At 41.3% G+C, this 23,641-nt stretch overlaps 2 protein-coding genes across 4 annotated transcripts in view; one reads left to right on the forward strand and one right to left on the reverse strand.

Annotated features, from left to right (window-relative positions):
- On the reverse strand, positions 1-17,433 carry alms1 (ALMS1 centrosome and basal body associated protein). Its single transcript, XM_047344739.1, has 18 exons — positions 17,317-17,433; positions 14,860-15,034; positions 14,610-14,730; positions 11,719-13,477; positions 11,421-11,580; positions 9,581-10,696; positions 8,791-8,906; positions 6,382-7,381; positions 6,130-6,249; positions 4,543-4,698; positions 3,310-4,151; positions 3,052-3,169; positions 2,611-2,829; positions 2,005-2,258; positions 1,680-1,845; positions 679-736; positions 328-427; positions 1-161 (listed from the first exon to the last, which is right to left on the reverse strand). The coding sequence occupies exons 1-18, from the start codon at positions 17,329-17,331 to the stop codon at positions 117-119; spliced, it is 6,540 nt and encodes a 2,179-aa protein (XP_047200695.1). The 5' UTR covers positions 17,332-17,433; the 3' UTR covers positions 1-116.
- Positions 17,351-23,641, forward strand: part of si:dkey-33c12.4 (uncharacterized protein LOC560112 homolog) — a 16,766-nt gene continuing 10,475 nt past the window's right edge. For 2 of the 3 annotated variants that reach the window (XM_047344749.1, XM_047344751.1), the window contains exons 1-4: positions 17,351-17,473; positions 20,660-20,943; positions 21,176-21,228; positions 22,315-22,390. In XM_047344749.1, coding sequence (XP_047200705.1) covers positions 20,916-20,943; positions 21,176-21,228; positions 22,315-22,390 — 157 coding nt within the window. In that variant the 5' untranslated portion in view covers positions 17,351-17,473; positions 20,660-20,915. The remainder of the gene's footprint in view (positions 17,474-20,659; positions 20,944-21,175; positions 21,229-22,314; positions 22,391-23,641) is intronic. The other variant, XM_047344750.1, reaches the window with a different exon arrangement.

The following is a 23,641-nucleotide window of genomic DNA, read 5'->3' on the forward strand; positions in this document are numbered from 1 at the left end:
AACATTAAAATCGCTTTAATAGAAAAAAATTCAAGTTTCTGTTTTACATTATTTTCAAAATAAAAAATTTCACACAATGTATAAAATGAAGAGTAAAATGGCTGAGCTGTGTTTGATCAGTGCCAGGCTGCCCTCCTGCCCAGGACAAGGTTTGTGATTCTCTGAAAGATCCAAAGAACAGCAAGATGTCATTTCACCCACTAGGAAAACTTACATCAAATTAATGCTGAACAAATGGTCACAGAAATGCTGCAGACAGCAGCTCAAGTCAAAGGTTTTTGCTGCTGGTTTTGTTCCTGACAAACGGATCTGAATCAGTCGCGGTACCTTGTTGTAGAGCTGGGCGTTCAGTCTGTAGGACTGATACTCTGCTTTCCTTTTCTCCTCCTCTCTCCTGCGCTGCACCTCTGGAAGATTCTCATAAATCCTGCGGGGAAACAGTTTTGTAAATTAAATACAATTTGAGATTCAGAACTGACATTATTGCCTTATAGGTAAATATAGGCACACAATGGATAGTGTTTCAAAGTGTTTATGTGCTGGGTCTGAATTTATTTTTAAAATAAAAATGCCGACTAGTGAGACACTTTTACAGCTTTTCATCTTATGTCATAAAAGAGCGATGACCTGTAAACTGAGTAAAACCTCTAATGTGAAAAGCAGATATTAAATGCTTACTGTTTGGACCTCTGGATCATTTCCTTCCTGGGTACCGCTCTCCTCAACAGGGCAGTGCCTTCCCAGAAAAAAGAAAAAAAAAAAACATCAGCTGCTACAGTGTCTTGCAAAAGGATTCATACTTCAAACTTTAATGTATGTTAGGCCCATGGTGATTCTGGAGGAGGTGCTGAGATCCTTAGCTCAGGTGGAGAATCTGCCCACAGGATCACTATTTGTCGTGCTCTCCACAATTCTGACCTTTATGGAAGAGTGCCAAAAAAAAAAAAAAAAAAGAATATATGACTCTCATTTCCTGTTTGCTATATGCCATGCAAGAAACACAGCTAAAGATGCCCGAGTGAATGTTTTAAATGTTTTGGTCTACCAGCTAAATTCTATGTGGTGGAAAACTAACAACCTGAACACAACATGCACCATCATAAACATGGTGGTGGCAGCATCATGCTGTGGGAATGCTTTCTTCAGCAGGGACAGCAAAGCTCTTTTACTTTATAGCAGGACTAATACACTAAACAGCCAGTGCTTCAATGATTTAGATCAAATGCTGTTTGTGAGTTAGAGGGGCCCAGTCAAAAGTTTGGACCTAAATCCAACTGAAAATTTGTTGCAATGCTTGATTTTTCATATTCCCAGACACTCTCAATCCAACCTATGTGAGCTTGAGCTGTTTTACAAAGAACAAATTAGCTTAAATGTCAGTCTGGAGATGTGCAAAGCTGGTAGAGACACAAGACTTGCAGCTGTAATTTTAGCGATAGGTTGTTCTTCGAAGTTCTGACTCCGCAGGACTGAATACAAATGCACTTATTTAATTGTAGAAAATGTAAAACTTCATTTGAAATCATGAATCCTTTTCTTTCCACTTCATAATTGTTCTAATTTGTAATGTGACAAAATGTGGAAAGAAAAAGGGGTGTGAATAAATTTACAGTCACTAACTTCAGCAGCTTAAAGCGACTGTATGGAGAAGTAATCTTTTCCTCTTTGGTGCTACATACCTGCAGGCTTCAGCAGCCTCTCTGGCTCCCACAGCTGGTTGAAGGGCAGGTTTCTCTCTCTCCTGAACACGGCCTGAAGCCTCCTCTCCTCGGCCTGCAGAGCCAGACATCTCACCCTCTGCTTGGATCGAGAGATAAAGTCTGGCCGGCGCATCTCCAGAGCCTCCTGCGGGGATGGTGTAATAGGTTAGAAAGAAATGAGTCAGCCTTTCTGGAGATTTGAAATCTGTAAACACTGGAGCAATGCTTATGTCAAACACTGCAAAACGGAATTACTTGTATCGTGTTTGAATGCATGTTTCTGAAGACAAAAAAATAAACTAACTTTCAGGGAGACCCATGCTAGGCCAGAGGGCAATATTTTGCTTTTAGGATTTGGATCCAGCTCAGGTGGAGTTTTAAAATGTCGGTTGCTTCCGTCCTCGTGGACTTGTCTCTGTCTGAGCGGCTCTCTCCACGGATGGACTCTGCTGTACGGCTCAAACCATGCGGTGTTCGGCCTCCGAGCTGACTCCTCTGGCCGGTTCTCCTTCCTCGTCTCAGACCTCAGGTTGTCAGCAGAGATGAACCACGAAACACCTTCAAAAAACAACCAAAAAAAACCTTTTATTTTGCTCCAAACAACAATTGCAGCATTTAAAACCTCCAACTACACACAAAGGGAAAAGATTAACATTATATTATATTATATTTACACATAGAGATATACAATGCCTCGCATAATTATTCATACTTCATGTATTTTTCATTCTGACATGTTAAAACCACAAACTTCAGTGTGTTTTACTGGTATTTTAATGTGATAGACCAACACAAAGTTGGACCTAAATATAAAGCAGCAGGAAAAGGATCCATGATTTTCAAAATGGAGGACACTTCATGTTGGTCCATCACATAATCCTTTAGCAAGGTGCTGTATGAGTGGACCTACCTTTAGGGTAAGGCTTTGGGGGGCTCCTCTTGCTCTTTTTCTGCTTCTGGCTGTTGTTAGACTTAGGAAGAACTCTCCACCCTCCTCCTCTTCCTCCCACCGTGCTGGACAAGGGGGGGGAAATCTGCTCAAGAGCTCTGGCTTCTCCAGGAGAAGGAAACGTAGTCCCAACATCTCTAGTGTGCCGTCGAGTCCCGTTATGAACAATCTCCAGCTCACCTGAAAAAGAGGGTAAAGGTGGAAACACAGACTTTAGCAACCATTCTGTTATTATTTTATACTTTATAAAATATATAAAACAACAGTGGTTGCAGCATTGGCTAAATACATCAAGACACATGTACAGAAAGTCGAAAAACCAAGATGAACATAATTTATTCCAAAGCCTCAGCTTGCATTTCTTACATTAATCTTTACAATTAAAAGCTCATCATGACTGACCTGCCTGGATACTTTTGTTGACGACTCTTACAGCCCTCTTGGCTGTTAGAGCCCTGGAAGGTCCACGGTCTGGTGAGGCGGTGCATGTGCTGGGTGTTGATGCAGAATCGGGAACAACCTGAGGACAAGTTTGGAAACACTGAGCTGATATTTGGATACTGTGGAATAAACATGGTCCCCGCCGACCGTGTAAAACCCTGCAGCATGCAGATAACTCACAGAGCAGGGACGGCGGCAGAAAGTTGGAGATATATGTACTGATCCATCTGTGCCGGTTGTTTCTAATGGTGTGAGGGTAACCGAGGAGTCCACCTTTGTTCTTCTCCGGTGTTCCCTCACCTCCCTCTGCTTGTTGATGGTGCTGTACAATTTACTGAGGCTTGAGCTGCTATTCAGGTGCTTCACTTTGTCAGCACCGAAAGCTCGGATAAGTCGGGCCGTGTCCACAGTGGATGTGGAGCCTGATAGGGTTGACAGGCTCTCTGGCTGATCTCTGTCTGCTGGGGAGAACGGGTGGTTCTGGGAGGAACTGTGGGAGACAATGCTGTCGTTCTCTGCCGGAAACACAGGTTCCTCAGCCTGCAGCCTCAGTTGGGCTGGATGTTCTGCTTCTCTGCCTCCTCCTACCTTCCACCTTTCCTTCCTCCTCTGTCTCCTTCCAAGCTGTTCAGAAAGATAGTAACCCTGCCCTTCCTGAACATCTGATCCATGAGCGGCCTGTGTGTGATGAATCACATGAGATAGACGCTCTAATCGCTCCAACAGTGAAGCCTCTTTATCACTGGCTGGGCGTGACTCCTCCTTGCTCCACTGGTCATAGAACTTCTGCCACAGGTGGTCCAGGGTGTTACTGCTCTGTTGGGGGGACGATAGAGGCAGGTCTCGCTCTCTAACCTCCTCTTGTGCTGGGTGAAACTTCTCATGAGCCAGTTCAGTTGGTTGGTAATGGAGGAACTGGATCGGGCTGGTACCTTGATCCCTCTTAGAGGCTTTGGGGTTGTTAATTGACGGCACTCTGGTAAAGGTATCCGACACCTGGGAAGATGATTTTGGACTTTGGCTCAAAGCTGGAGACCCTTTCTCTGCTGCTGCGGAAGCATCTGTTGAGAAAAAAGACGTAAAGATATTATCTACAGGGTTCCTGCACATGTTCTATGTCAAAATTCCAGAGTCAGATTCCAAGAATTTCCAGACTTTTTAAAGTATATTTTTAAATAGACGAACAAAAACGTTCACCTATAATTTATAGCAGAGCTTTGTACAAAGCCCTGGAAACAACAGAGGAGGGAAATGGATGGATGGCTGGATGGACTAATGGATGAATGATGGATGGACTCACTGATGATGGCTGAACTCTTTTGGAATTGGGTCATTATGTGAAAAAAGCGACAGCAATAAGATGCTCATTCCGTGAAAGCAGTAAATATGTCTCCTGTGTAATGTTAGAGACGGTACCTGTGTGAACGCATGTTCTCAGTGTATTCAGCCCACCTGTGTGTGCCGGATCTTGCATTCTGAAGGAAGCTGTTTTCAGCCTCTTGCTGTAAATGCCCTCCTTGTGTCTGATTGCAACTCCACGGCCCAATCCTGGGTCTTGATCCCCGAGGACCTCGCTGCTAAAGCTGGGAGGCACTGCGTCGTCTGAGCCTGGTGGGAGTTTAGTGATGGTTGGTTACATTGCCGCAAGACCCATTCGAATGAAACCAAGACAAAGAAAAAAAGCTGCTGGAGTCAGCTAGCATTCAAAGCAGCATTTTCAGACCCATGGAGGCTCCAGTCTGCGCCTCCTCCATCTTTCTACTCACGCTGCAGCTCTGCCTTTGTTTAACTCCGCCTCTAAAAATGAATAATGGATGTGCTGTCTGGTGTGTTACAAAAGACCACCTGCTTTCCTTTAACGGAGAGGTAGAACATGAGAAGAGCCTCCTCTTCCTCCTCCAGAGTTTTAAAAGGCTTTTCAGTTTCCTGAAAAACTCCTGCTGCCCCTCAAGTTTAGGTTACTGAACCCACATTGTCTTAAACGGTAAATGGACTGAACTTATATAGCGCTTTTCCAGTCATAAAGACCGCTCAAAGCACTTTACGCTAGAGCCACATTCATCAAAATCGCACTCACTAACGCTCACACATTCATACACCGATATGCAGATCGGTAGGCAACTTGAGGTTAAGTGCCTTGCCCAGGGGCACATCGACATATGGCACGAGGAAGCTGGAATCGAACCCACAACCTTCTGATTGTAAGACGACTACTCTTCCTACTGACCCACAGTCTTCACAAAGACTGTTGTAACAATAACCAACAAATGTGCATATAAATAAATACATCTATATATCATCTACAGAGCCTAACAAAGATACAAGCAAACCATAATTTTAATGCATCGTACTGTGAAATGACTAATTATGAGCTAACTTACAGTTTGTGTTTTACAAAAACAAATCTTAAAAAGAGAGATGCGTGTTTGTATTCAACCCCCTTTACTCTGATACCCCTAAATAAAGTCCAGTGGTACCAACTACCTCCAGGAGTCAAATTGTTAAAATGCTCAATTTTTCTGTTATTTGTCCACTATAACTCTGGAGGAGCTGCAGATATCCACAGCTCAGTTGGGGCAAATCTGTGGACAGGACAGCAGGTTGTTGTGCACACCCCAAATCAGTTCTTTATGAAAAGAGGCAGAGTGAAGTCATTGTTGAAAGAAAACCATCAGAAGTCCATCTGAGTTCTTTTGTAAAGGAGGAAAGCCTTCAGTCTATAGATGTGCAAATCTGATAAAGATGTACCCCTGAAGACTTGCAGTTGCCACTGCAGCAAGAGGGGCTTATTGACTCTGGGTCTGCTGAATTCAAATGCATGCCACACTTTTCAGTTTTTATTCATAAAACATCTTAAAAATCATTTACCATTTTGCTTCCTGTCCAAACGTTTGCATTACTTTGGGTTGGTCTACCATGCAAAATTCCCATGAAATACGTTGAATTTGTACGTTACAAAATGGGAATCGCTGTAAGGGTATGAACATTTCTGCAAGGAACTGTATATGGCTGCTCTAATGAAATGTGATACAAACACACCTGTGTGAGAGCTCTCCATGGTGGTGTCAGACTGGTTTGTGGAGGAGGCATCAGCTTCTGTGTGAGGGACGTAGAAGAGCTCCTCACTGCCGCGAGGTTTGTAAGGTAGCAGTACAGGAACTGGTGGAGGAAAAAGAGTGATGGCACATTTTTAGAAAAACTATTTTCCTTCCCTTTTTCAAACATTTTTTTCTGTCAAAAAGTGCTGTTAAAGTATCGAACTCAAAAGAAAACTCTTTAATATCAGCCTACCTGGTGTTTCAGCAGTAAAAGGTCTTGGTGAGGCTGCAGATCTGTGTCGCTGTGCGAAGGACTGTGATGATGCTGTGATCCCCTTTCCCTGAGGAGCTTTAAACACGGTAGAGGCGTCTGATCTATCCAGCGCCGGCTTCCTGCTGTCATACCATTCTGCTGGACTTGATGACCCAACGCCTTCGTCTGGACTGCTGACAGCTGAAGAGGGGTCTCTGAGAGTGGCACCAGGATGGTGGACAGCAGAGGAAGAAGTGTGATCTGATGCTTTAGGGGGCAGAGTGAAATGGACGTGTGGGAGATGAGTCGTCCTGAAAGCCTGTTTTGCTTCATGACCAACAGCCGAAAAAGAACTGGTCTGGGTGTATATCTCTTCATGCTGATTGCGAAAGGTTGTGTTAATATGTCTAACAATCACATCCTGTTTATCTAAAGGAGGTTCCTCACTCTGGCCTCCCACAGTGTCTTGCCTCTTCTGATTCCCTGGAGCTTTCTGAGATGTTGCGATGTGGTTACTGGTACTTTCATCATACACAGATGGTGGTTCTCTCGTGGTCTGGGCTGAAGGAACCCTCTCCGCCTCCTCCTGATTTGTTGGAAGAGACTTATTGGTTGATGTGGGTTTGACTGTTCCTGCAGGAAGCTCTGTCAGGTGAAGTGGGTCTGAGGCTGGGCTGAGGGGAGGTGCAGGTGACATGGATGGTGAGGAGGTCACAGAGTGGCTGTGGGTGGGTATGATGATGGATGTGAGGGTCTGAGGTCTTTTTGAAGGGAGTTTTACTCCTTCTCTGGCAGCAATCTCACAAACTTGGGCTTCTAGATTCAGGTGAAGGATGCTCTGTAGCTGTGTTTGGGGGTCTGGGTGGTCCATGCTGAGGCCAAGCTTCTTGTTGGCATCAATGAGGGTAGAAAATGCTTCAGCTTCTTTAGGGGGAGTGTTCTTTTTATTGACACTAACACTGGATGCTGCACTGCTCTCTGTATCTGTGCTCCCCTGGCTCTGGAAGAAGGAAAGAACAACACAAACAAAACGTGTTTTTAATTTGCACAGAACAAGATCTCCAAACATTTTTTACACAGCAAACATGGACTTACAGTGGCTTATAAAAGTATTCAACACCCAGAACATTTCACATATTGTCACATTGCTAACACAAATTAAATTTTATTGGAATTGTACACAAAGTAGTGCATAGTTGTGAAGTGGGAGGAAAAGGATTCAGGATTTTTCTCAATATGTGGCATGAATTAGTATTCAGCCCCCCAAATCACTTCCTATAGAACCGCCCGTCAGTGCAGTTGCAGATGAAAGTCTTTTTACATTCATCTCTACCAGCTTTGCACATGTAGAGACTAAACTTTTGAACCAGTCCTCTTTGCATAATAGCTTAAGCTAATTCCAGCTGAACACTGGGGCATCTGTGAACATCAATTTTCAAGCTTTGCCACAGATTCTCAATTGGATTTAGGTCTGGACTTTGACTGGGCCATTTTAAGAGATGCATATGATGATCTAAACCATTCTATTTGGTCTCTGGCAGTATTTTTAGGGTTGATGTCCTGCTGGAAGGTGAACATCTGTCTCCGTCATAAGTGTTCAGCAGGTCCTAAAAGGTTTCCTTCTTTTTGATTTATCTTCCGGTCAACCTGACTACCTGCACTTTCCCTGCTGAAGTGAAACAGCCCCACAGCATAATGCTGTCACCACCATGTTTAATGATATGAATGGTGCTATCGGAATGATATGGAGTGTTTGTGTTCAGCCCATCATAGCCTTTTGCATGTATGGAAAAAAAAGGTAAATTTTGGTCTCATCTGAGCAAAGCACCTTTCTCCCTATGTTCCCATCTCTGCTTGTGGCAAATTGTAAACTGGGCTACTTGTAGCTTTCCTTCAACAATGGCCTTTCAGTTGCAACTGTATTCTCAGGGTGTAACAGAAAAGGGGGATTAATATTTATGCACAGCAAACTTTGACGATTTTTAATTTGAAAAAAAGGAAAAGCCATGTATCTTTTTACTTCACAATTAGGCCCGACTTTGCTTTAGCCTGTAACATAAGAATCTGAATAAAGCACACCAACGTTGCATAGTTATATGTTGTAATATGACCGAATCAAAAAACAAAGTTCAAGGAACACGAACATTTTTGCAAGGCGCTTTGCAAACTCATTCATTAAACCCAAAGAACCCCGCAAAACGTTTTACACAGCAAACCCAGAAGAGTTTCTTTTTCAGATACTGGCACACTTTGCAAGACATGAGTTACCTTGAGCATGAGACATACACCGTCCAGAGATGGAAGGCTGACATCAAAGTGACAAATATAAAAAACAACTATTTACAGCACTTTGCAACAGAACAACAAAGGTACGGTTCTCTTCTCTTAAAATGTAACAATGAGGATTACCTTCATGGGGTGGTTTAACAGGAGCTCTTGCTTGATTTCTTCAATACGCCTTCTGTCTTCCAAGTTCAACCGCAGCGGCTCACAATGCTGTCCCGAAGCTTTCGACTTGAGCCACTCTAAAATATTGGAACATATTTTCATCTGGGATTAGCAAGGTCTGAAGCTTCTTAAATAGCCAGTGAACAAGCAGTTCCAACCAAAGAGTGAGAGCAGCTGTACACTTTAATTTGGTTGGTGATGTAATAATCAGAATTTTGTAGCTGATTTCCAATCTCCAGTTTTCTCATAAAGAACCATTATTCATAAGATATGAGAACAACATGTAAAATCAGTAATAAAACACAGTAACTTGGCTGTGCTCTGATCAGCCTTCCTGTTATCTGTTGAAAGTCTCCTTCTCCTTCATTGAACACCTTAAGGATACTCAAAACGTCTGACTTTTTTTTCAATCAGTAACAACATCCACATCAAAGAGTGTTGTAGTCAGAGCTGCCTGGTAGTGCTTCTTAAGGTATGCTCACTGATTAGAGAAAAAACAAAAAAGATTTTTGAGTTTCTGACCAGTAAGCAATCAGTCAGGTTGAAAAGGCCAACTTCCGTCAACAAGTGACGTCTTGGTGCTCCGCTAGGTTTTGGTGAATAATAGCTCAACCAAATGCAAATATCTTAAACAGCAAACAAAGCCAGCAGCCTTACAGTGGGACTTTGATTATGCCTCTCCATAGTTTAGTATAGTTTTAATTAAACTTGGATCTAAACCAAAAAAGATGACAGGATGTGAATCTTTTACCTCTGGCTTTGCCCTCTTCCTGATCTGTGACACTGGGTGTGCTCGATGCCACGGTGGCTGGAGATTCATTTACCAGTAATTTGGCCACTCTGACTGCCAGTGAGCTCTCACTGCTACCACCGCTTATCACTCCCTGGTCCGCATCCTCTGGAATGGGAGAGGAAGATCGACTCTCTGCGCCAGGATCCCTAGGTGTTGCCTTTTCTTCTTCCTCTGGCAGCCCTTTTCCGTCTGTAGAAGTTGCGTTAAGCTGCTGTGTGACTGCAGCTGTCGACGGCTGCGTTGGGATTTTATCTGGGGGTGCTGCACTACATCCCTCAGGCTCTGCCCGCCGGGCTGACTTGGACATGACAAGAGACGCCCCAGCACTGTTACTGACAGCGCCATCTTGTGGCCCAATACTGACAGTTTGTGTGGATAGATTGTCAGGTTGCCAAGATGTGGTCAAACTCTCTTGACCTGCAGAGCTTTGCTTTGGTTTCTCAGATGTAAGCATGGACTCTGAAGAGGACCTGGCCAATGGCAAAGAGGATTGAGATTTGAGGTCACTGCCTGTGGAGCTGAAGGAGGAGAACGAGGAGCTTTGGAGCCTGCTGTCCTTTGTTGTTGGTGGCCTGAAAATGTCTATATCAGAGAAATGACTGGCTGCGTTAGGTCCCGATGAGGCTGTGGAAGATCCTGTAGATATCATATTCTCGCCTTGAGACAGTAGTTTACGGATCTCTGACAATGCCCTCGTGCTAACAAAAGAATTTTCTGACTCTTGACCCAGACTATGGCTGCTCTGCAGAACTAAGTTTCTTTCTGTCCCAGTGATCTTCATAGCCACCCAGTTAGGCTGAAACCTGTCTTCTATTTGGATAAAATCCTGCCTGCCATCGTGCTGCTGCTGGCCAGGGTGCAGGATGGTGGAGCGTTCATCAGGCTGGGAGCAGGATACTGGTCGGCCTTCCCTCTGAGACGCTTCTGAATTGGATGGAAGAGAAGTCCTCGCTCTGACCTGCTCTGACATAGATGCAGCTGGACCTAGACTGTCCAGGCTGAACGGGATGGATATACTGGAGTCCACTGACAGAACACTGGACCTGGAGAAGTCACCTTTATGAGGACTGCCACCTGAACATAAAACAAAAATATGTTCTTTCGTTAGTTATTAATTAATGATGTGCTTTATAAAGAAAAATTATCCAACACAGAGCTCTCAGCCATTTTCATCTGACTATTTTAACATATAAATACAAAGTTTCTTTATGAATTTATGGCAGGCTGTAAATATGACGGTTGGAAAACCCAGGAAGAAGTGGAAAGTTGGAATGATGGGTGGATGGAGAAACAGAGAGATAGAGAATTGACAGATATATGGTTGGATGAATGAAAAGTTTGCTGTTGGATGTAGAAACAAATGGAAGTAGAGATGAAAAGAGGACTGGATGGACTGATCAATGAAGAGATGAATGGATGGATGATTTATTTAGACAATGGAATAGAAGTTAAAGTGTGAGATGCCAATATATTTCTTTACCAAATATCATTTTTTCATATATTTCCAGACTTGGAAAACACCTAAATCAAATTTCATAAATATGCACATCTGCACACATTATAAAGGAGAACTGCCTTTAAACCAAACCCTTCTGGTTGGTGGACAGATAATCTTTCATACTTACAGAACTAAAAACAGTTCAAGACTCTTAAGTCTTAAATTTAAAATCTGGATTATAATATTAGTCCAGACTTCAGCACTCTATTAGTTTTAACATCTAAAACATTCAATTTGCTGACAAGTATTTACACTGAGTTGCCATTAATACAGGCCTAGGTCAGTTTTAAAGTTTGCTACCCTCAGAGGGTTGGGTGCTCTTCGAAGGGGTTCCAGAAGATCCTTTGATTGTACAGAGATCAGTGGGAGAGAATTCTGGTTCTCTAATGGGCCCTCTAGGTGCAAACGGAGTCAGGATTTTTGACGGAGTCTGGTCGATACCCAGATTTTGAAGATATAACTGCCAGAAAAAAAGAGACAGAACGTATCAGATAATCATGTTCACATAAATAGTAAAATGGGTTATCTGTTATCTAAAAAAACTGATATATATTTTATATTTAGTCGGTAAAAACAAATCCTCAACTATTCTGCTTACCGGAATTCGTTCGTCAATGTTGAGCTCTTTAGACCCAGGAAGAGATTGTGATGTTGTTGAATGTTTAAAAGTCCAGTAGGGGGCATAATTATCAAGCTCAAGGCTGACAACAGAAGACGTTCCGACAGAAGGCCCTACTTTGATTTCTGTGCAACTATCTTGGGAACTAGAAAGCTCTTGATCAACAGAGACGTCGCTGAAGTGGCCGAGGCTGTCAAGAGGTGAGGGTTGGATGGCAGTGCTGGGGGGAGGATGAGCATCGGTCTGAATCTGAGTTGTCCTATTTTCTGGGCCGACATTGGTCTGCTGGAGCTTGTCAGCTGACATGACAACTGGGCTGAGGGACGAGAGGGACTGTGACCTGCCGAAGGGAGAGGCGGAAGGTGGCGCAGCAGATCCCTTATTCGCCAGGGCACTGGGAGCTCCGCCGACAGCTTCGCCCCTTCTTGGAGAAGAAGCTCCTGATGGAGCAGACGAGGAGATCTGGGTAGCATCCTGGTTGGTGGAAGGCTGTTGTAAAGCCTGCTGGGGAAGGCCCTGATTCAGGGTGTTGGATCCTGCTTCATCACCTTTCTTCTCAGGAGAAACTCCACGTCTGTCCAGTGCTAGGTCTTCAAACAGCGGGGCCCTCTCTGAGCTCTGTTTTGTCCTCCAGGCATCTACTTTCTGCAGATAGTTGAGACTTGGGAGAGAACGTACTTTGTCAGAGGCCTGCTGAGCCTCTTCTGCACACTGGTTAGCAGTGTCTGGGAGACGGCCATCAGCTGAATGCGCGCCCGTGCTTGACTGATACAAGACCTCTTTATTAGATTCTATGGCTGAAAGATGTCCTAGCTTAGTCTTGACATTGAATTTCATTGGAGCAAAGAAAATCCCTGGAGTGGATTGGGACTGAGGAAGGAAACCAAGGTAGGAGCCATCACTCCCTCTTTGGTTCTGTGAGGACCATAGGTCTCGTTTTCTGTGAACCCATTCAGAACCAGCTGAAAGTGGCTTTCCACTCGACTTGCCTTGTGATCTTTTGTGAGATGGTGTGAAGGTATGAGGAGTTGGTGTCAGACCTTTTGGTTTCTTGTTTACCTCCAAGCTGTTGAGTCTCCGTACCTCAGAGAGCAGCTTTCTGTGCAACTCTTCGCTACTATCATCAGGTTGAGTCCTGCGGGAACCAATGGTAATGGTACTGATGTCTTTGTGCCGTTTCTGATGTTGGGAAGGACTTGCTTCGCCTGGTGGACCTTGTCTTTCAAACATGATGCCTTTGCAGTTTTCTGTGTGTCTTGGCTGATCCGGACAAAAGCCGGTACTTTTCATAGAGGGCTGGGATTGAGAGGAAACAGCGCTGCTACTGCTGCTTTGCATGCCAACCTCTTTCTGTAACAGATCCAGGAGCTGCTGTGCAGGAATATCTTTACTCAGAAAGAAAGTTTCATCTTCATGAATTTCCCGTTTGTTCTTCTCTGTCAGGTTGGATAGCGTTTCCAACTCCATCTTTTTGCTACCATCTCTTGATAGTTTCCCTTGTGTATTAACTGCAGCGTCACGTGTAAATAGGTGAGCCATATCCTCTTGTTTGCCTTTCTTTTCTTTTGATAAATTGTGCCGAGATGGAGAGCAGTTGCCGTTTGCTCCTTCTTCAGAAAGGAGAGTTGCCTGAGCCAAAGGGTGCTGAGATAGTGAGCTCTGCTCATAGGAATGGCTGGTGCTGTCATGGATAGGAAAGTGAAACCTCTCTGATACCACAGAAACATCAGGAAATGCCCTGAGGAGAAGAATACAAATGATCATCCTTCCACTAACTGTACAAGTGTTACAGTGCCTTGTTAAAGTCTTTATACACCTTGAGTCTTTTTATAAATTTTGTCATGCTACAACCACAATTTTCAGTTGTTATCTTGTCCAAGAACCCAAAGTCCCCAAAGCACTTCACACTACAATCAGTCATCCACACACTCACAGTGGTGAGCTACATTGTAGCCACAACTGCCTTGTAGCAGACTGACAGAAGTGGGGCTGCCATACAATTGGGGCCACCAGGCCATCTGACCACCATCAGCAGGCAAGGCAGGTGAAAGCGTCTTGCCCGAGGACACAACGACTTAGATGGACGGAGTGGGGGTTCAAACCGGCAACCCACTGGTTACAAGACAAACCCCTACCACCTAATCTTAATGTATTAAGCTGGCATTAATATTAATTAAGGCATCTTTGAATAAAAATGTTCAAGTCTTGCCACAAATACTCAATTGGATTTAGATCTAGATTTATACTGGGCTGTCCTACAACATACATATAATTTTATCTAAACCATTAGAGCTCTGGTTGTATGTTTAGGGTCGTGCTGGAAGGTGAACTTCTGGCCCGGCATGAATCCTTCTGCAGCGTCAATGGGGTTTTATTCCAGGATTAACCTCTATTTGGCTTCATTTCTTCCCATCAACCCTGCTGAAGAAAAGCATTCCCATAGCCTGATGCAGCCACCAACATGTTTCACTGTGGGCTCATTAAATCCAGGGTGTTCATTTTGCACCACAAATAGCATTTTGCATGAAGGTCAGCAAATTCATCTTTGGTCTCATTCAAACCCAGCAGCTACTTCTACTAAATGCAAAAAGGTCTTACTTTCAACAGCCTTGACACTATTTATTGTTTAGTTGAGCTTTGGTAGGCATTTTGTTGGAGTGGATTTTATTTAGGGGTGTTAAAGTAAGGGGGAAATAATCCACTTCTTTTACATAAAAGACCAATAAAATGCACTGAGTTTTGTAGATTTACTGTGACAAAATGTGGAAACGGGTATGAATACTTTGTCAAGGCACTGCATCTTTCAAGCAATTTCTTGCAGAAAAGTGTATCTACAGAACAACTGTTACGATTACCTCCATGTTTCTTACCTTAAGGGAGCAAATTCTGGATCACCTTGATGGAAAAAAGAATAGTTGGTGATGCTGTGCTCCAATGCTGAAGTTAGCGGCAGCAGTGACAGCACAGGGGACAGATTACTGTCCTGGAATTCTGATGAAATGCAAGTTTCTGAAAGTTACTCACTGGAACAAGAGGCAGGAATCCAACTAACTAATCAATTGTCTTAATCATCATTTCTTTTTTTCAGTTATGTTGTTTCATTATATCTAAGAAATATACCTAGCTGTAGAGCTTCTTGTTGTGACCGCTGAAGCTCCCGACCATCTGTTTCCATTTTGGGCCGTCTCTGATCCTGCACGACACTACTTTGACTTCGGGCTTCTGGTGTGCCTGTTTGTACATCAGGGCCGTTCATATCTTCATCTTCTTGCCTAAAAGAAGGTGCCGCCGCCCTCTGTAAACAGAGACATGAAGCAAAGTAGGTTTTATCTCGCTACACCTTAGCTGTGATATCAAAGGAGAGAAACTGCTGGTTGTTTTATCAAATGTAGATAAAGACAGGAGGGAATTTATTGGCTCAAACAGTTCAACAACTTCAGCAAGAAAAGGACCAGCTGTGTCAGAAAGATGCAAAACAAAGTGATTTTTAAATTTGTTGCCTTGCAGCAAGAAGATCCTGGGTTTGAATCCCAGCCTGGGATCTTTCGGCATGGAATTTGCATGTTCTCCCTATGTATGCGTGGGTTCTCTCTGGGTACTCCGGCTTCCTCCAACAATCCAAAAACGTGACTGTAGGGTTAATTGGTCTTTCTAAATTACCCTTCAGTATGAGTGTGTGTCTAGTTGTTTGTCCTGTGTGTCTCCCCTTTTAAACCACAGGGCTGCTGTTTAGTCACGTGTTTATATTTGTATGCATAAATGGCATATTCACATGCTCCATAGTGATTTGAACACAAAGGAGCAACTAGCCACATTTTTCTGGAACATTTGTAAAACCTACGTTAGATATAGTTTGTCACGTCTCGAACATGTCATGGGCAGTTTTACTATTTTGTGGGAAATCACTGTTTAATTAAGAAAAATCTACCCTCCAAAGAAACCCTTTCATAAGTGCTTGCCTCTAGCGACATCACATAAGGCGTAAGGCTACACATGAGTTTTATTTGAACACGTCCATTTGTTTTTTTCTTGTTTTTCCTCTTTATTTGCTTGTTTGTTTGTTGTTATTTTTTTTTAGCAAATTTCTCCTTCAAGGGTCTTTACTTGTTTTCTGTATGCAGAAGAAAATATTTAAGGTTTCTGTGTGGGGCTGCAACAACAAATCGATTATTAAAAGAATCGTTAGTTACAACCCTATTTCTGGGAGAACATTGAATGGTTTCAGAAAATGTATGGGGAAAAAAAAAAACAAAAAAAAATGCAGGCTGTTCATGAAGAGAATAAGATTAGACATAAACGTCCCAATTTCACCCAATTGGTATAAAACAACCATCTGGTATGGTCGATGTATTTTATTAGGATGATTTTCAAGTCCCCGCTACTTCCTACAAAAATGATTGCCCAACAATCATCATTAAAAGACAGACTTTTAATAATCCCAATCCTATCAGTTAGCCGCACCATACATGAGCCTTTAGTAACGGCTTTACCATCGCCATCATTCCCATGAGTACCAGGGGCAAGTTGTAAGAAAAAAAAAATCCCATTAGGCAGCAGTCAAAAAGAGAAAAGTTCTACATTCAGACTGCACACAGTGCCACTCTGCTGGTAAATCACATAACTGTTTAAGGTGATAAAAGCAGAATACAGAACTGACTTATTTAATCAGGGGTAGTGTACACCCTGGACTGGTCACTAGACCCTCACAAGGTACCACAGAGACACACAGGACAAACCATACAAACACACACACACACACACACACAAATACACACTCACTCCTAAGACCAATTTGGAGTAACAAATTAACCTAACAGTTGTATTTTTAGACTGGGGGAGGAAGCGGGAGTACCTCAAACAAGTAAGGTTGAACTCTTTCCAACTGGAATGCAACTGGAGCACCTTAGAACTTATATTGTCTGTCAAAAGCTGTGCAAGCAATATGTTGATTGATCATCTCAGCTTCTTGTGCCTCCTGTGATGTCATCAACCCACATACACACAAGAGAGATTTAAGCTGTGGCTTTCCTTGAGTCCACTAAAAAACAAACATAAACCTCTTCCAATCCTGCAGTAGAACTCTACACTTTGTTACCAAGCTGTGTTTTAGACAGTCGATGTGCATTTGGTATGAAAAAATAAGTAACACAAAAATCACCACTGGATAGCTTATTTAAAACTAGGCGACTTGATTTCAGAATTAACCGCATTAATTACAACTACAAGATGCGTTAGACTGCAGCCACTGTATCTGAAATCATTAAAGAAAAGCGATAAGCAAATACTCGGGATGACTAAGTATAAAATCTGAATTTAGGAATTGTTGATTATTTAGACTTCTCTCAATACTAATTAACACGCATTGTCTTGTCCAAGTACGCTTATAATAAAATAGGGGGAGCTGGGTAGACAGGTCGGGAACGTTAACATTAGTTTAGCAGTTAGCTCACTGCCTAGCAGCAGTTAGCTATGTAACCATTGGAACTTCCGGGTTGCGGGTTAAAGGAAGACACAACAAATTGAGGCACAGTAAATAATTTTATATAGTGTGATTTAAGCAGAAGTTACATAAATTACCTCTTGCAGCTCCATGTTGTTGTTTGTTATTGTCGTTAAAAATGACCGCCGTGCTGGGCGCGCTTCCTCTACGTCGTTACCTAGGAGCGTTGCTAGGAAATAAAGTCAAAACACCCCGGAAATAGAAGATTTGAATGACGGATGCTCTCTAAAACAGGTACATTTCCCTTTAATTACCAGTGCAGAACTGAGTTACCCTATAAAAGACAAATATTCAAAATGTAATAATAATGTTGTGATCATTACAAACTTCTTCCTACATCAATATCCCTTTACCAAAACCGCTACTACTAAAACTACTAAAAATAAACTCCCTATCCTGATCCCTAAAGCGTTTTCTAATTTTTTCTCTGAATGTGATACCATAGGACATTATTTACTTAATTTATTGAACCGTATGTACATATTTTTGTGTATTTTTCATAGATTGTATAACTTAAAATATTTTCAAACTTATAAAGTGGATATAAACACCTCTGTTGTTATGGAAGCAAATCGTTACCATATTTCAAATGAAAAAGCATTTTCAGAAATGCTTTTTCATTTTAAGAATGTGGCTGCATTGTTTGACTCATAAATGAAATTAGTTATCAATAATCCTATTTGCATTTTAATTTTCTTCTTCAAGACTGCTCATTCTTTCACTTAATTAAAATGAAAAAGAAAAAGACATTTGAGATTTATTTTTCAAAATGTACCCCAGCAAATAGATACCAAAATTCAATTTGAAATGTAAAATTTGAAAATGATAAAGCATTTCCAGAAATGCTTTTTCATTTTAAGAATGTGGCTGCATTGTTTGACTCATAAATGAAATTAGTAATCAATCATCCTATTTGCATTTAATTTTCTTCTTCAAGACTGCTCATTCTTACAGAACTAGATACCAAAATTCAATTTGAAATGTAAAATTTGAAAATGATAAAGCATTTCCAGAAATGCTTTTTCATTTTAAGAATGTGGCTGCATTGTTTGACTCATAAATGAAATTAGTAATCAATCATCCTATTTGCATTTGCATTTTCTTCTTCACGACTGCTCATTCCTTCACTAAATTAAAATGAAAAAGAAAAAGACATTTGAGATTTATTTTTTAAAATATGCCCCAGCAAATAGATACCAAAATTCAATTTGAAATGTAAAATTTGAAAATGATAAAGCATTTCCAGAAATGCTTTTTCATTTTAAGAATGCGGCTGCGTTATTTGACCCATAAATAAAATTAGTAATCAATCATCCTATTTGCATTTGCATTTTCTTCTTAATGACTGCACATTTTATGCCATAATCAAAATGAAAACAAAGCAGACATTGCTTTTTCGTTTTCGTGGTCTGCCCGCAAAGTACTGCCCAGAACTCGAAAACGAAAAAGCATTCCGAGCTGCGGGCGCAGAAGAGTGACGTCAGCAGCCGCTCTTCCTCAGCTCCCTGCTGACCGAGCTACCCATCTTGTTCGGTAGGTGGCGCTGTGCACGTCTGCATTGCATTACATTGCAAACGTGCCGAGAAATTAATTGAATTGCAGCAGGGTCGAGCTCAATTTGTGGCAGTGACAGGCAGAACTGCTTATTATTATAAGGATAATTTTCTAATTAAGTTAAAAACTGAATGTAATAGATAAAAAAAGATTTTACTCTGGCATGCTATTAAAGGTACTGTATCTAGGTCATTTTGACTCTGTGAACTGCTGCATATGTTGTCAGATACATTTGGCTAGAAAACAACTGATAGAACAAACAAGACAACATGACATTTGTACTGTTTGTTAGCTGATAATAACAAACTGCGCTAAAGAAAAGCATAGTCTTCTGTCTTTCTCCCAGCTGACAGCACGGTAGTCCGTCTCCTCTCTATTCTTCTTCCTTTCCTATTCTTTTTCTATTAAATTCTCCAAATCAGCCAAAGCTAGAATTTCTCCTCATCACCAATGTTCCAACCACAACACTTTCTAGCCCTCCTTTCCAGTTGCTGCTAAAGTAAAATACTTCTAAGATCATAAAGGACCTTTATTCATGCAATACTTTTCTTACCCAGAAGATTCAACATTGACTGTCATATTTGTACCTTTTTTGACTCTGATATTGTAAAATTAAATCATATTGTCCTTGTCATCCAGTAAGCATTGTTTGCAGAGGTCTGCAGTGTTGGAAAAATTGAAACTATTCTGTTCTTAGCATTTAAGAGGGAAAGTTGGATGTGGACAATAAAAAAAAAATGAAATAATGCTTTGATTCTACTGGCCAAATTCTTTATACATGAATGCCTGAATCCATGAATGATTCCCAGTTTTAATTCATTTGTGAACACAATATTTGTCTTTATAAATTTGGCAACCGCACCTTCTCCAGTTCTTGTGTAACGCTTCTAGATAATATTTATTAATAATTTGCCTTTTGAATGACCTCTTTCTTCTATTTTTAGTACTTTATTTCATGTCATTGTACATACAGTTGAAACCAGATATTTATATATACTGTATAAAAAACATGACTTATCTCACTTTCAGACATTAGATCAGACTAAACTTTTCCTGTTTTAGCTCAGTTAAGATTACCCTTTTTCAATCGTTAAATGTCAAACTCATGAATTGAAACTCATTGTTTCAATTCAGAAGTTTACACACACTAAGACCGCTATGCTTCTGATATGTTATTTTATAACATTTAAATTTATTGGAGGCTCCCTTGTGGAAAAGTCCAAAGAAATCAGGACAGAAAAAGAAATTTGGACCTCTACAAACCTGGTCCATCCTTGGGTAAAAATTCCAGAGGCCAAAAGGTGAATACTGAAGCAACATCTCATCACATCAGGCAGGAAGTTGAAGCTTGGGTACAAAATGGTTTTCCAAATGGACAATGAGCCTAAGCATACAACCAAATAATTTATAAAGTGAATGAAAGACAACAAACTGAACAAAAATTTTTTTTTTTTTAATGTGAAAATGAGCAAAAATTAGGTTAAGGGTATAGTTAAATTATATGTTAGGACAATGGCAAGAGCAGTGGGATAGAGATATTCAAAATAAAGTGGGTGAATTTAGAAAGTGTCATTGAATAAAGAAAGAAGAGGCTCTTATGTCAAGGATGAGATTTGATCATACAGCATAAAAGAGCACGCATAAAATAATTAAACACGCTACAGGATTTTGAGATTATTGCTGACAAATGGAAATAGTAGAGCATATTTTCTTAGTGTGTAATAAATCTTCACATTGAGAGAGAAGTATTAGTCAGAAATCTTCATAAGAATAAGAATAATTTATTCCTGAACTTGACGTTCTTTGAATTACTTCAAAGAACATAAGGAGATATAGTTTTTGTTGATATACAATTTTCTTTTAAAGAAACAGGAATTTTTAAAAGAATTCAACGAAGGTACATCTTCTGATCCTTATGGAGGGTGGCGGTAATACACCTAAAAGTTGTTTGCCAACCGCCATAAAAACAGAAGAAGAAGAAAAAGCCATAGACGCTGGAGGCTCGTCGACAGTACATGAGCCAAAACTTCCACAGAAGAACTCAGCAGGACAAAAGCTGCCAACAACGACAGCTTCATGAAGACAAACGTTGGGCCGTGAGAGCTAAAAATAAACGAAAGCCATGTCAAGACAGAAAGAAATTGTTCGAAGTAAGAATGCAGCGGTTCTTCTTATCTCTGAGTTTCATTTACTAGGAACTGGAACGGAGTCATTTTGTTAGCTTACCAGCTAGTTTCACTGGGAATGTTATTTTATGAGGCCTTGACTTTAGTCGAAGCTTTTATACATATATATGTAAACTTCTGTGTCGGTCAGATGTGTTAGTTTTACCTTATGTCAACTTTGACGTCATCCTGTTTTTGTTTGTTTATTACCTGCCAGGTGGGCCTCCCATGCCCAGAATCAGGGAAGACTCGAGACTATTGCGCACCCACGTGAGTATGAGTAAAGCCTTTCTGATACTGTTGTTTTTTTTTGGTTTTTTTTTATAAGCCTGCTAGTCTTTAAATGTGCTGACACATTTGAACATTACAACAGGTCAAAATAAGTAAAACGGCCTAGAGGATGAAGCATAAAGAATTTCATCATTGATTCCTTTTTTCTCACTGTTTGGAGATGCATCACTCACATTAATAAACGGGTTCAGGTAAAAAAAAAGTTGTAGCAAATTTGACGTCTTGGTTAAGGCTATAAACTATATTTCAGGGAAGAGATAAGTGATGTAATTCCATGCTCAGTGGGTGGATAATTCTGTTATAAAACCTGTTATGTTCTGTTTCTTAAAACAGCATCCAGTCTTGCATGTGGTTTTATGCCGCAAGATGTTGCAATATTAAAATGCCACAATATTTCTCAATTAAGCCTTCCTTGTGAAGCATCATGTCATCAGCGTAGAACTTTGCCTGGGGAAGGAAATTTAAGCTGTCATTATGACCTCTGGGTAGGAAATTGTGTTCCCTGTATGCGTTTGAGGCTGTTATTTTGAAGTAAGAAAACTAAGGTTTCTTGACTTGTCCTGCTGCAGTCGCCGAATGAAGATGTCTCAGTGCTTTTGGTAATTGCATGCGCATCGAAGAAGACTCAAAACATAAAAAGTCTTAGTGTGGCAGTGATTTGGGTACCTGGTAGATAAAATAGTGAAAGCGTGAACGATCAGAAACAAAGGATTTGTAAACAAAGTAGGACTACATTACCATTAACTAGAGCTGGTCTGTTGCTCATCTACAGGACAAAAAACACTGAGCTAGGTCAAACCTAAACTGGATTGTTCTAGACTGAACAATTCCCTAGCTGCCTTGAATGCATCAGGATATTTGGCTGCATTACTTCAACCCTTGATAGTTGTGCATTAAACAGGTGGTCCAGCACATGTTCAGATAAACTTAGTTCCAAAGTACCAGTATTTTGTTTTAAGTTATTTATTCTTTTTCTTCCACCATGTCATGTTATTTAGCCTTTAACCAGTGTAGCTGTAAATGGGAGGATGTCTTCTAATTTGCTGATCATTTCTTCTTTTTAAGGAATCGATGGTGGATTTCCTGAGTGAGCGCAGGGCTAGAAGCTCTTTCCTCGATGCAATTGCTCCTGCTTTTTTCAGTAAGTTGTTTTCTGATGTGAGTATTTCACATAAGTCTTTTGCTTTCACTTATTTATCCAAGTTTTAAACTTTATAGTGGTTCTAAGTGAAAGGTATGGAAGCAAATCGTTACCATATTTCAAATGAAAAAGCATTTCCAGAAATGCTTTTTCATTTTAAGAATGTGGCTGCATTGTTTGACTCATAAATGAAATTAGTTATCAATAATCCTATTTGCATTTGCATTTTCTTCTTCACGCCTGCACATTTTATGCCATAATCAAAAAGAAAACAAAGCAGACAATGCTTTTTCGTTTTCGTGGTCTGCCCGCAAAATACTGCCCAGAACTTGAAAACGAAAAAGCATTCCGAGCGGCGGGCGCAGAAGAGTGACGTCAGCAGCCGCTCTTCCTCAGCTCCCTGCTGACCGAGCTACCCATCTTGTTCGGTAGGGGGCGCTGTGCACGAACATTGCATTACATTGAAAACGTGCCGAGAAATTGATTGAATTGCAGCAGGGTCGAGCTCAATTTGTGGCAGTGGCAGGCAGAACTGGTAGTTCCGGTGGCAGCCTCATGGCCTGGGACATCCAGCGTGTTTTTAAGTATTTATTTATATTTTTCTGTGAGTGACGATTCAGAATAGCCGCTCGTGCTCTATAATAAACCGGCTGTTTGTGCAATAAATCGTCATCCTTTCAACACGTCACACATACACATAGTGCTATTTATTTTCCATGTCAAGTAAATACAATCACCTTATGTTATGGGTCTAAAGCTGTTTATTAAATAATAATCAATAATTAAATCATTATTTAAAGGTAACAGGCTATAACAATAATGACAACCCATTTGCCGATAATCAGCATCAGCTTCCACAAAAACAGCGGCAACCGCATTGGCAAGTTTTACGGCCGGTCTGGCACCTTCTGGCATCCTCGCGGAATCCCGTGTCACCGTGCGGCAAGCTGTGGCAGTTCCGCCACAGCCTGCCACCGGAACTACCAGTTCTGCCACTGCCACAAATTGAGCTCGGTCCTGCTGCAATTCAATCAGTTTCTCGGCACGTTTGCAATGTAATGCAATGCAGACGTGCACAGCGCCCCCTACCGAACAAGATGGGTAGCTCGGTCAGCAGGGAGCTGAGGAAGAGCGGCTGCTGACGTCACTCTTCTGCGCCCGCCGCTCGGAATGCTTTTTCGTTTTCAAGTTCTGGGCAGTACTTTGCGGGCAGACCACGAAAACGAAAAAGCATTGTCTGCTTTGTTTTCT

The sequence above is a fragment of the Girardinichthys multiradiatus genome, chromosome 19 (genome assembly GCF_021462225.1).
Source record: "Girardinichthys multiradiatus isolate DD_20200921_A chromosome 19, DD_fGirMul_XY1, whole genome shotgun sequence".
NCBI classification, from domain to species: domain Eukaryota; kingdom Metazoa; phylum Chordata; class Actinopteri; order Cyprinodontiformes; family Goodeidae; genus Girardinichthys; species Girardinichthys multiradiatus.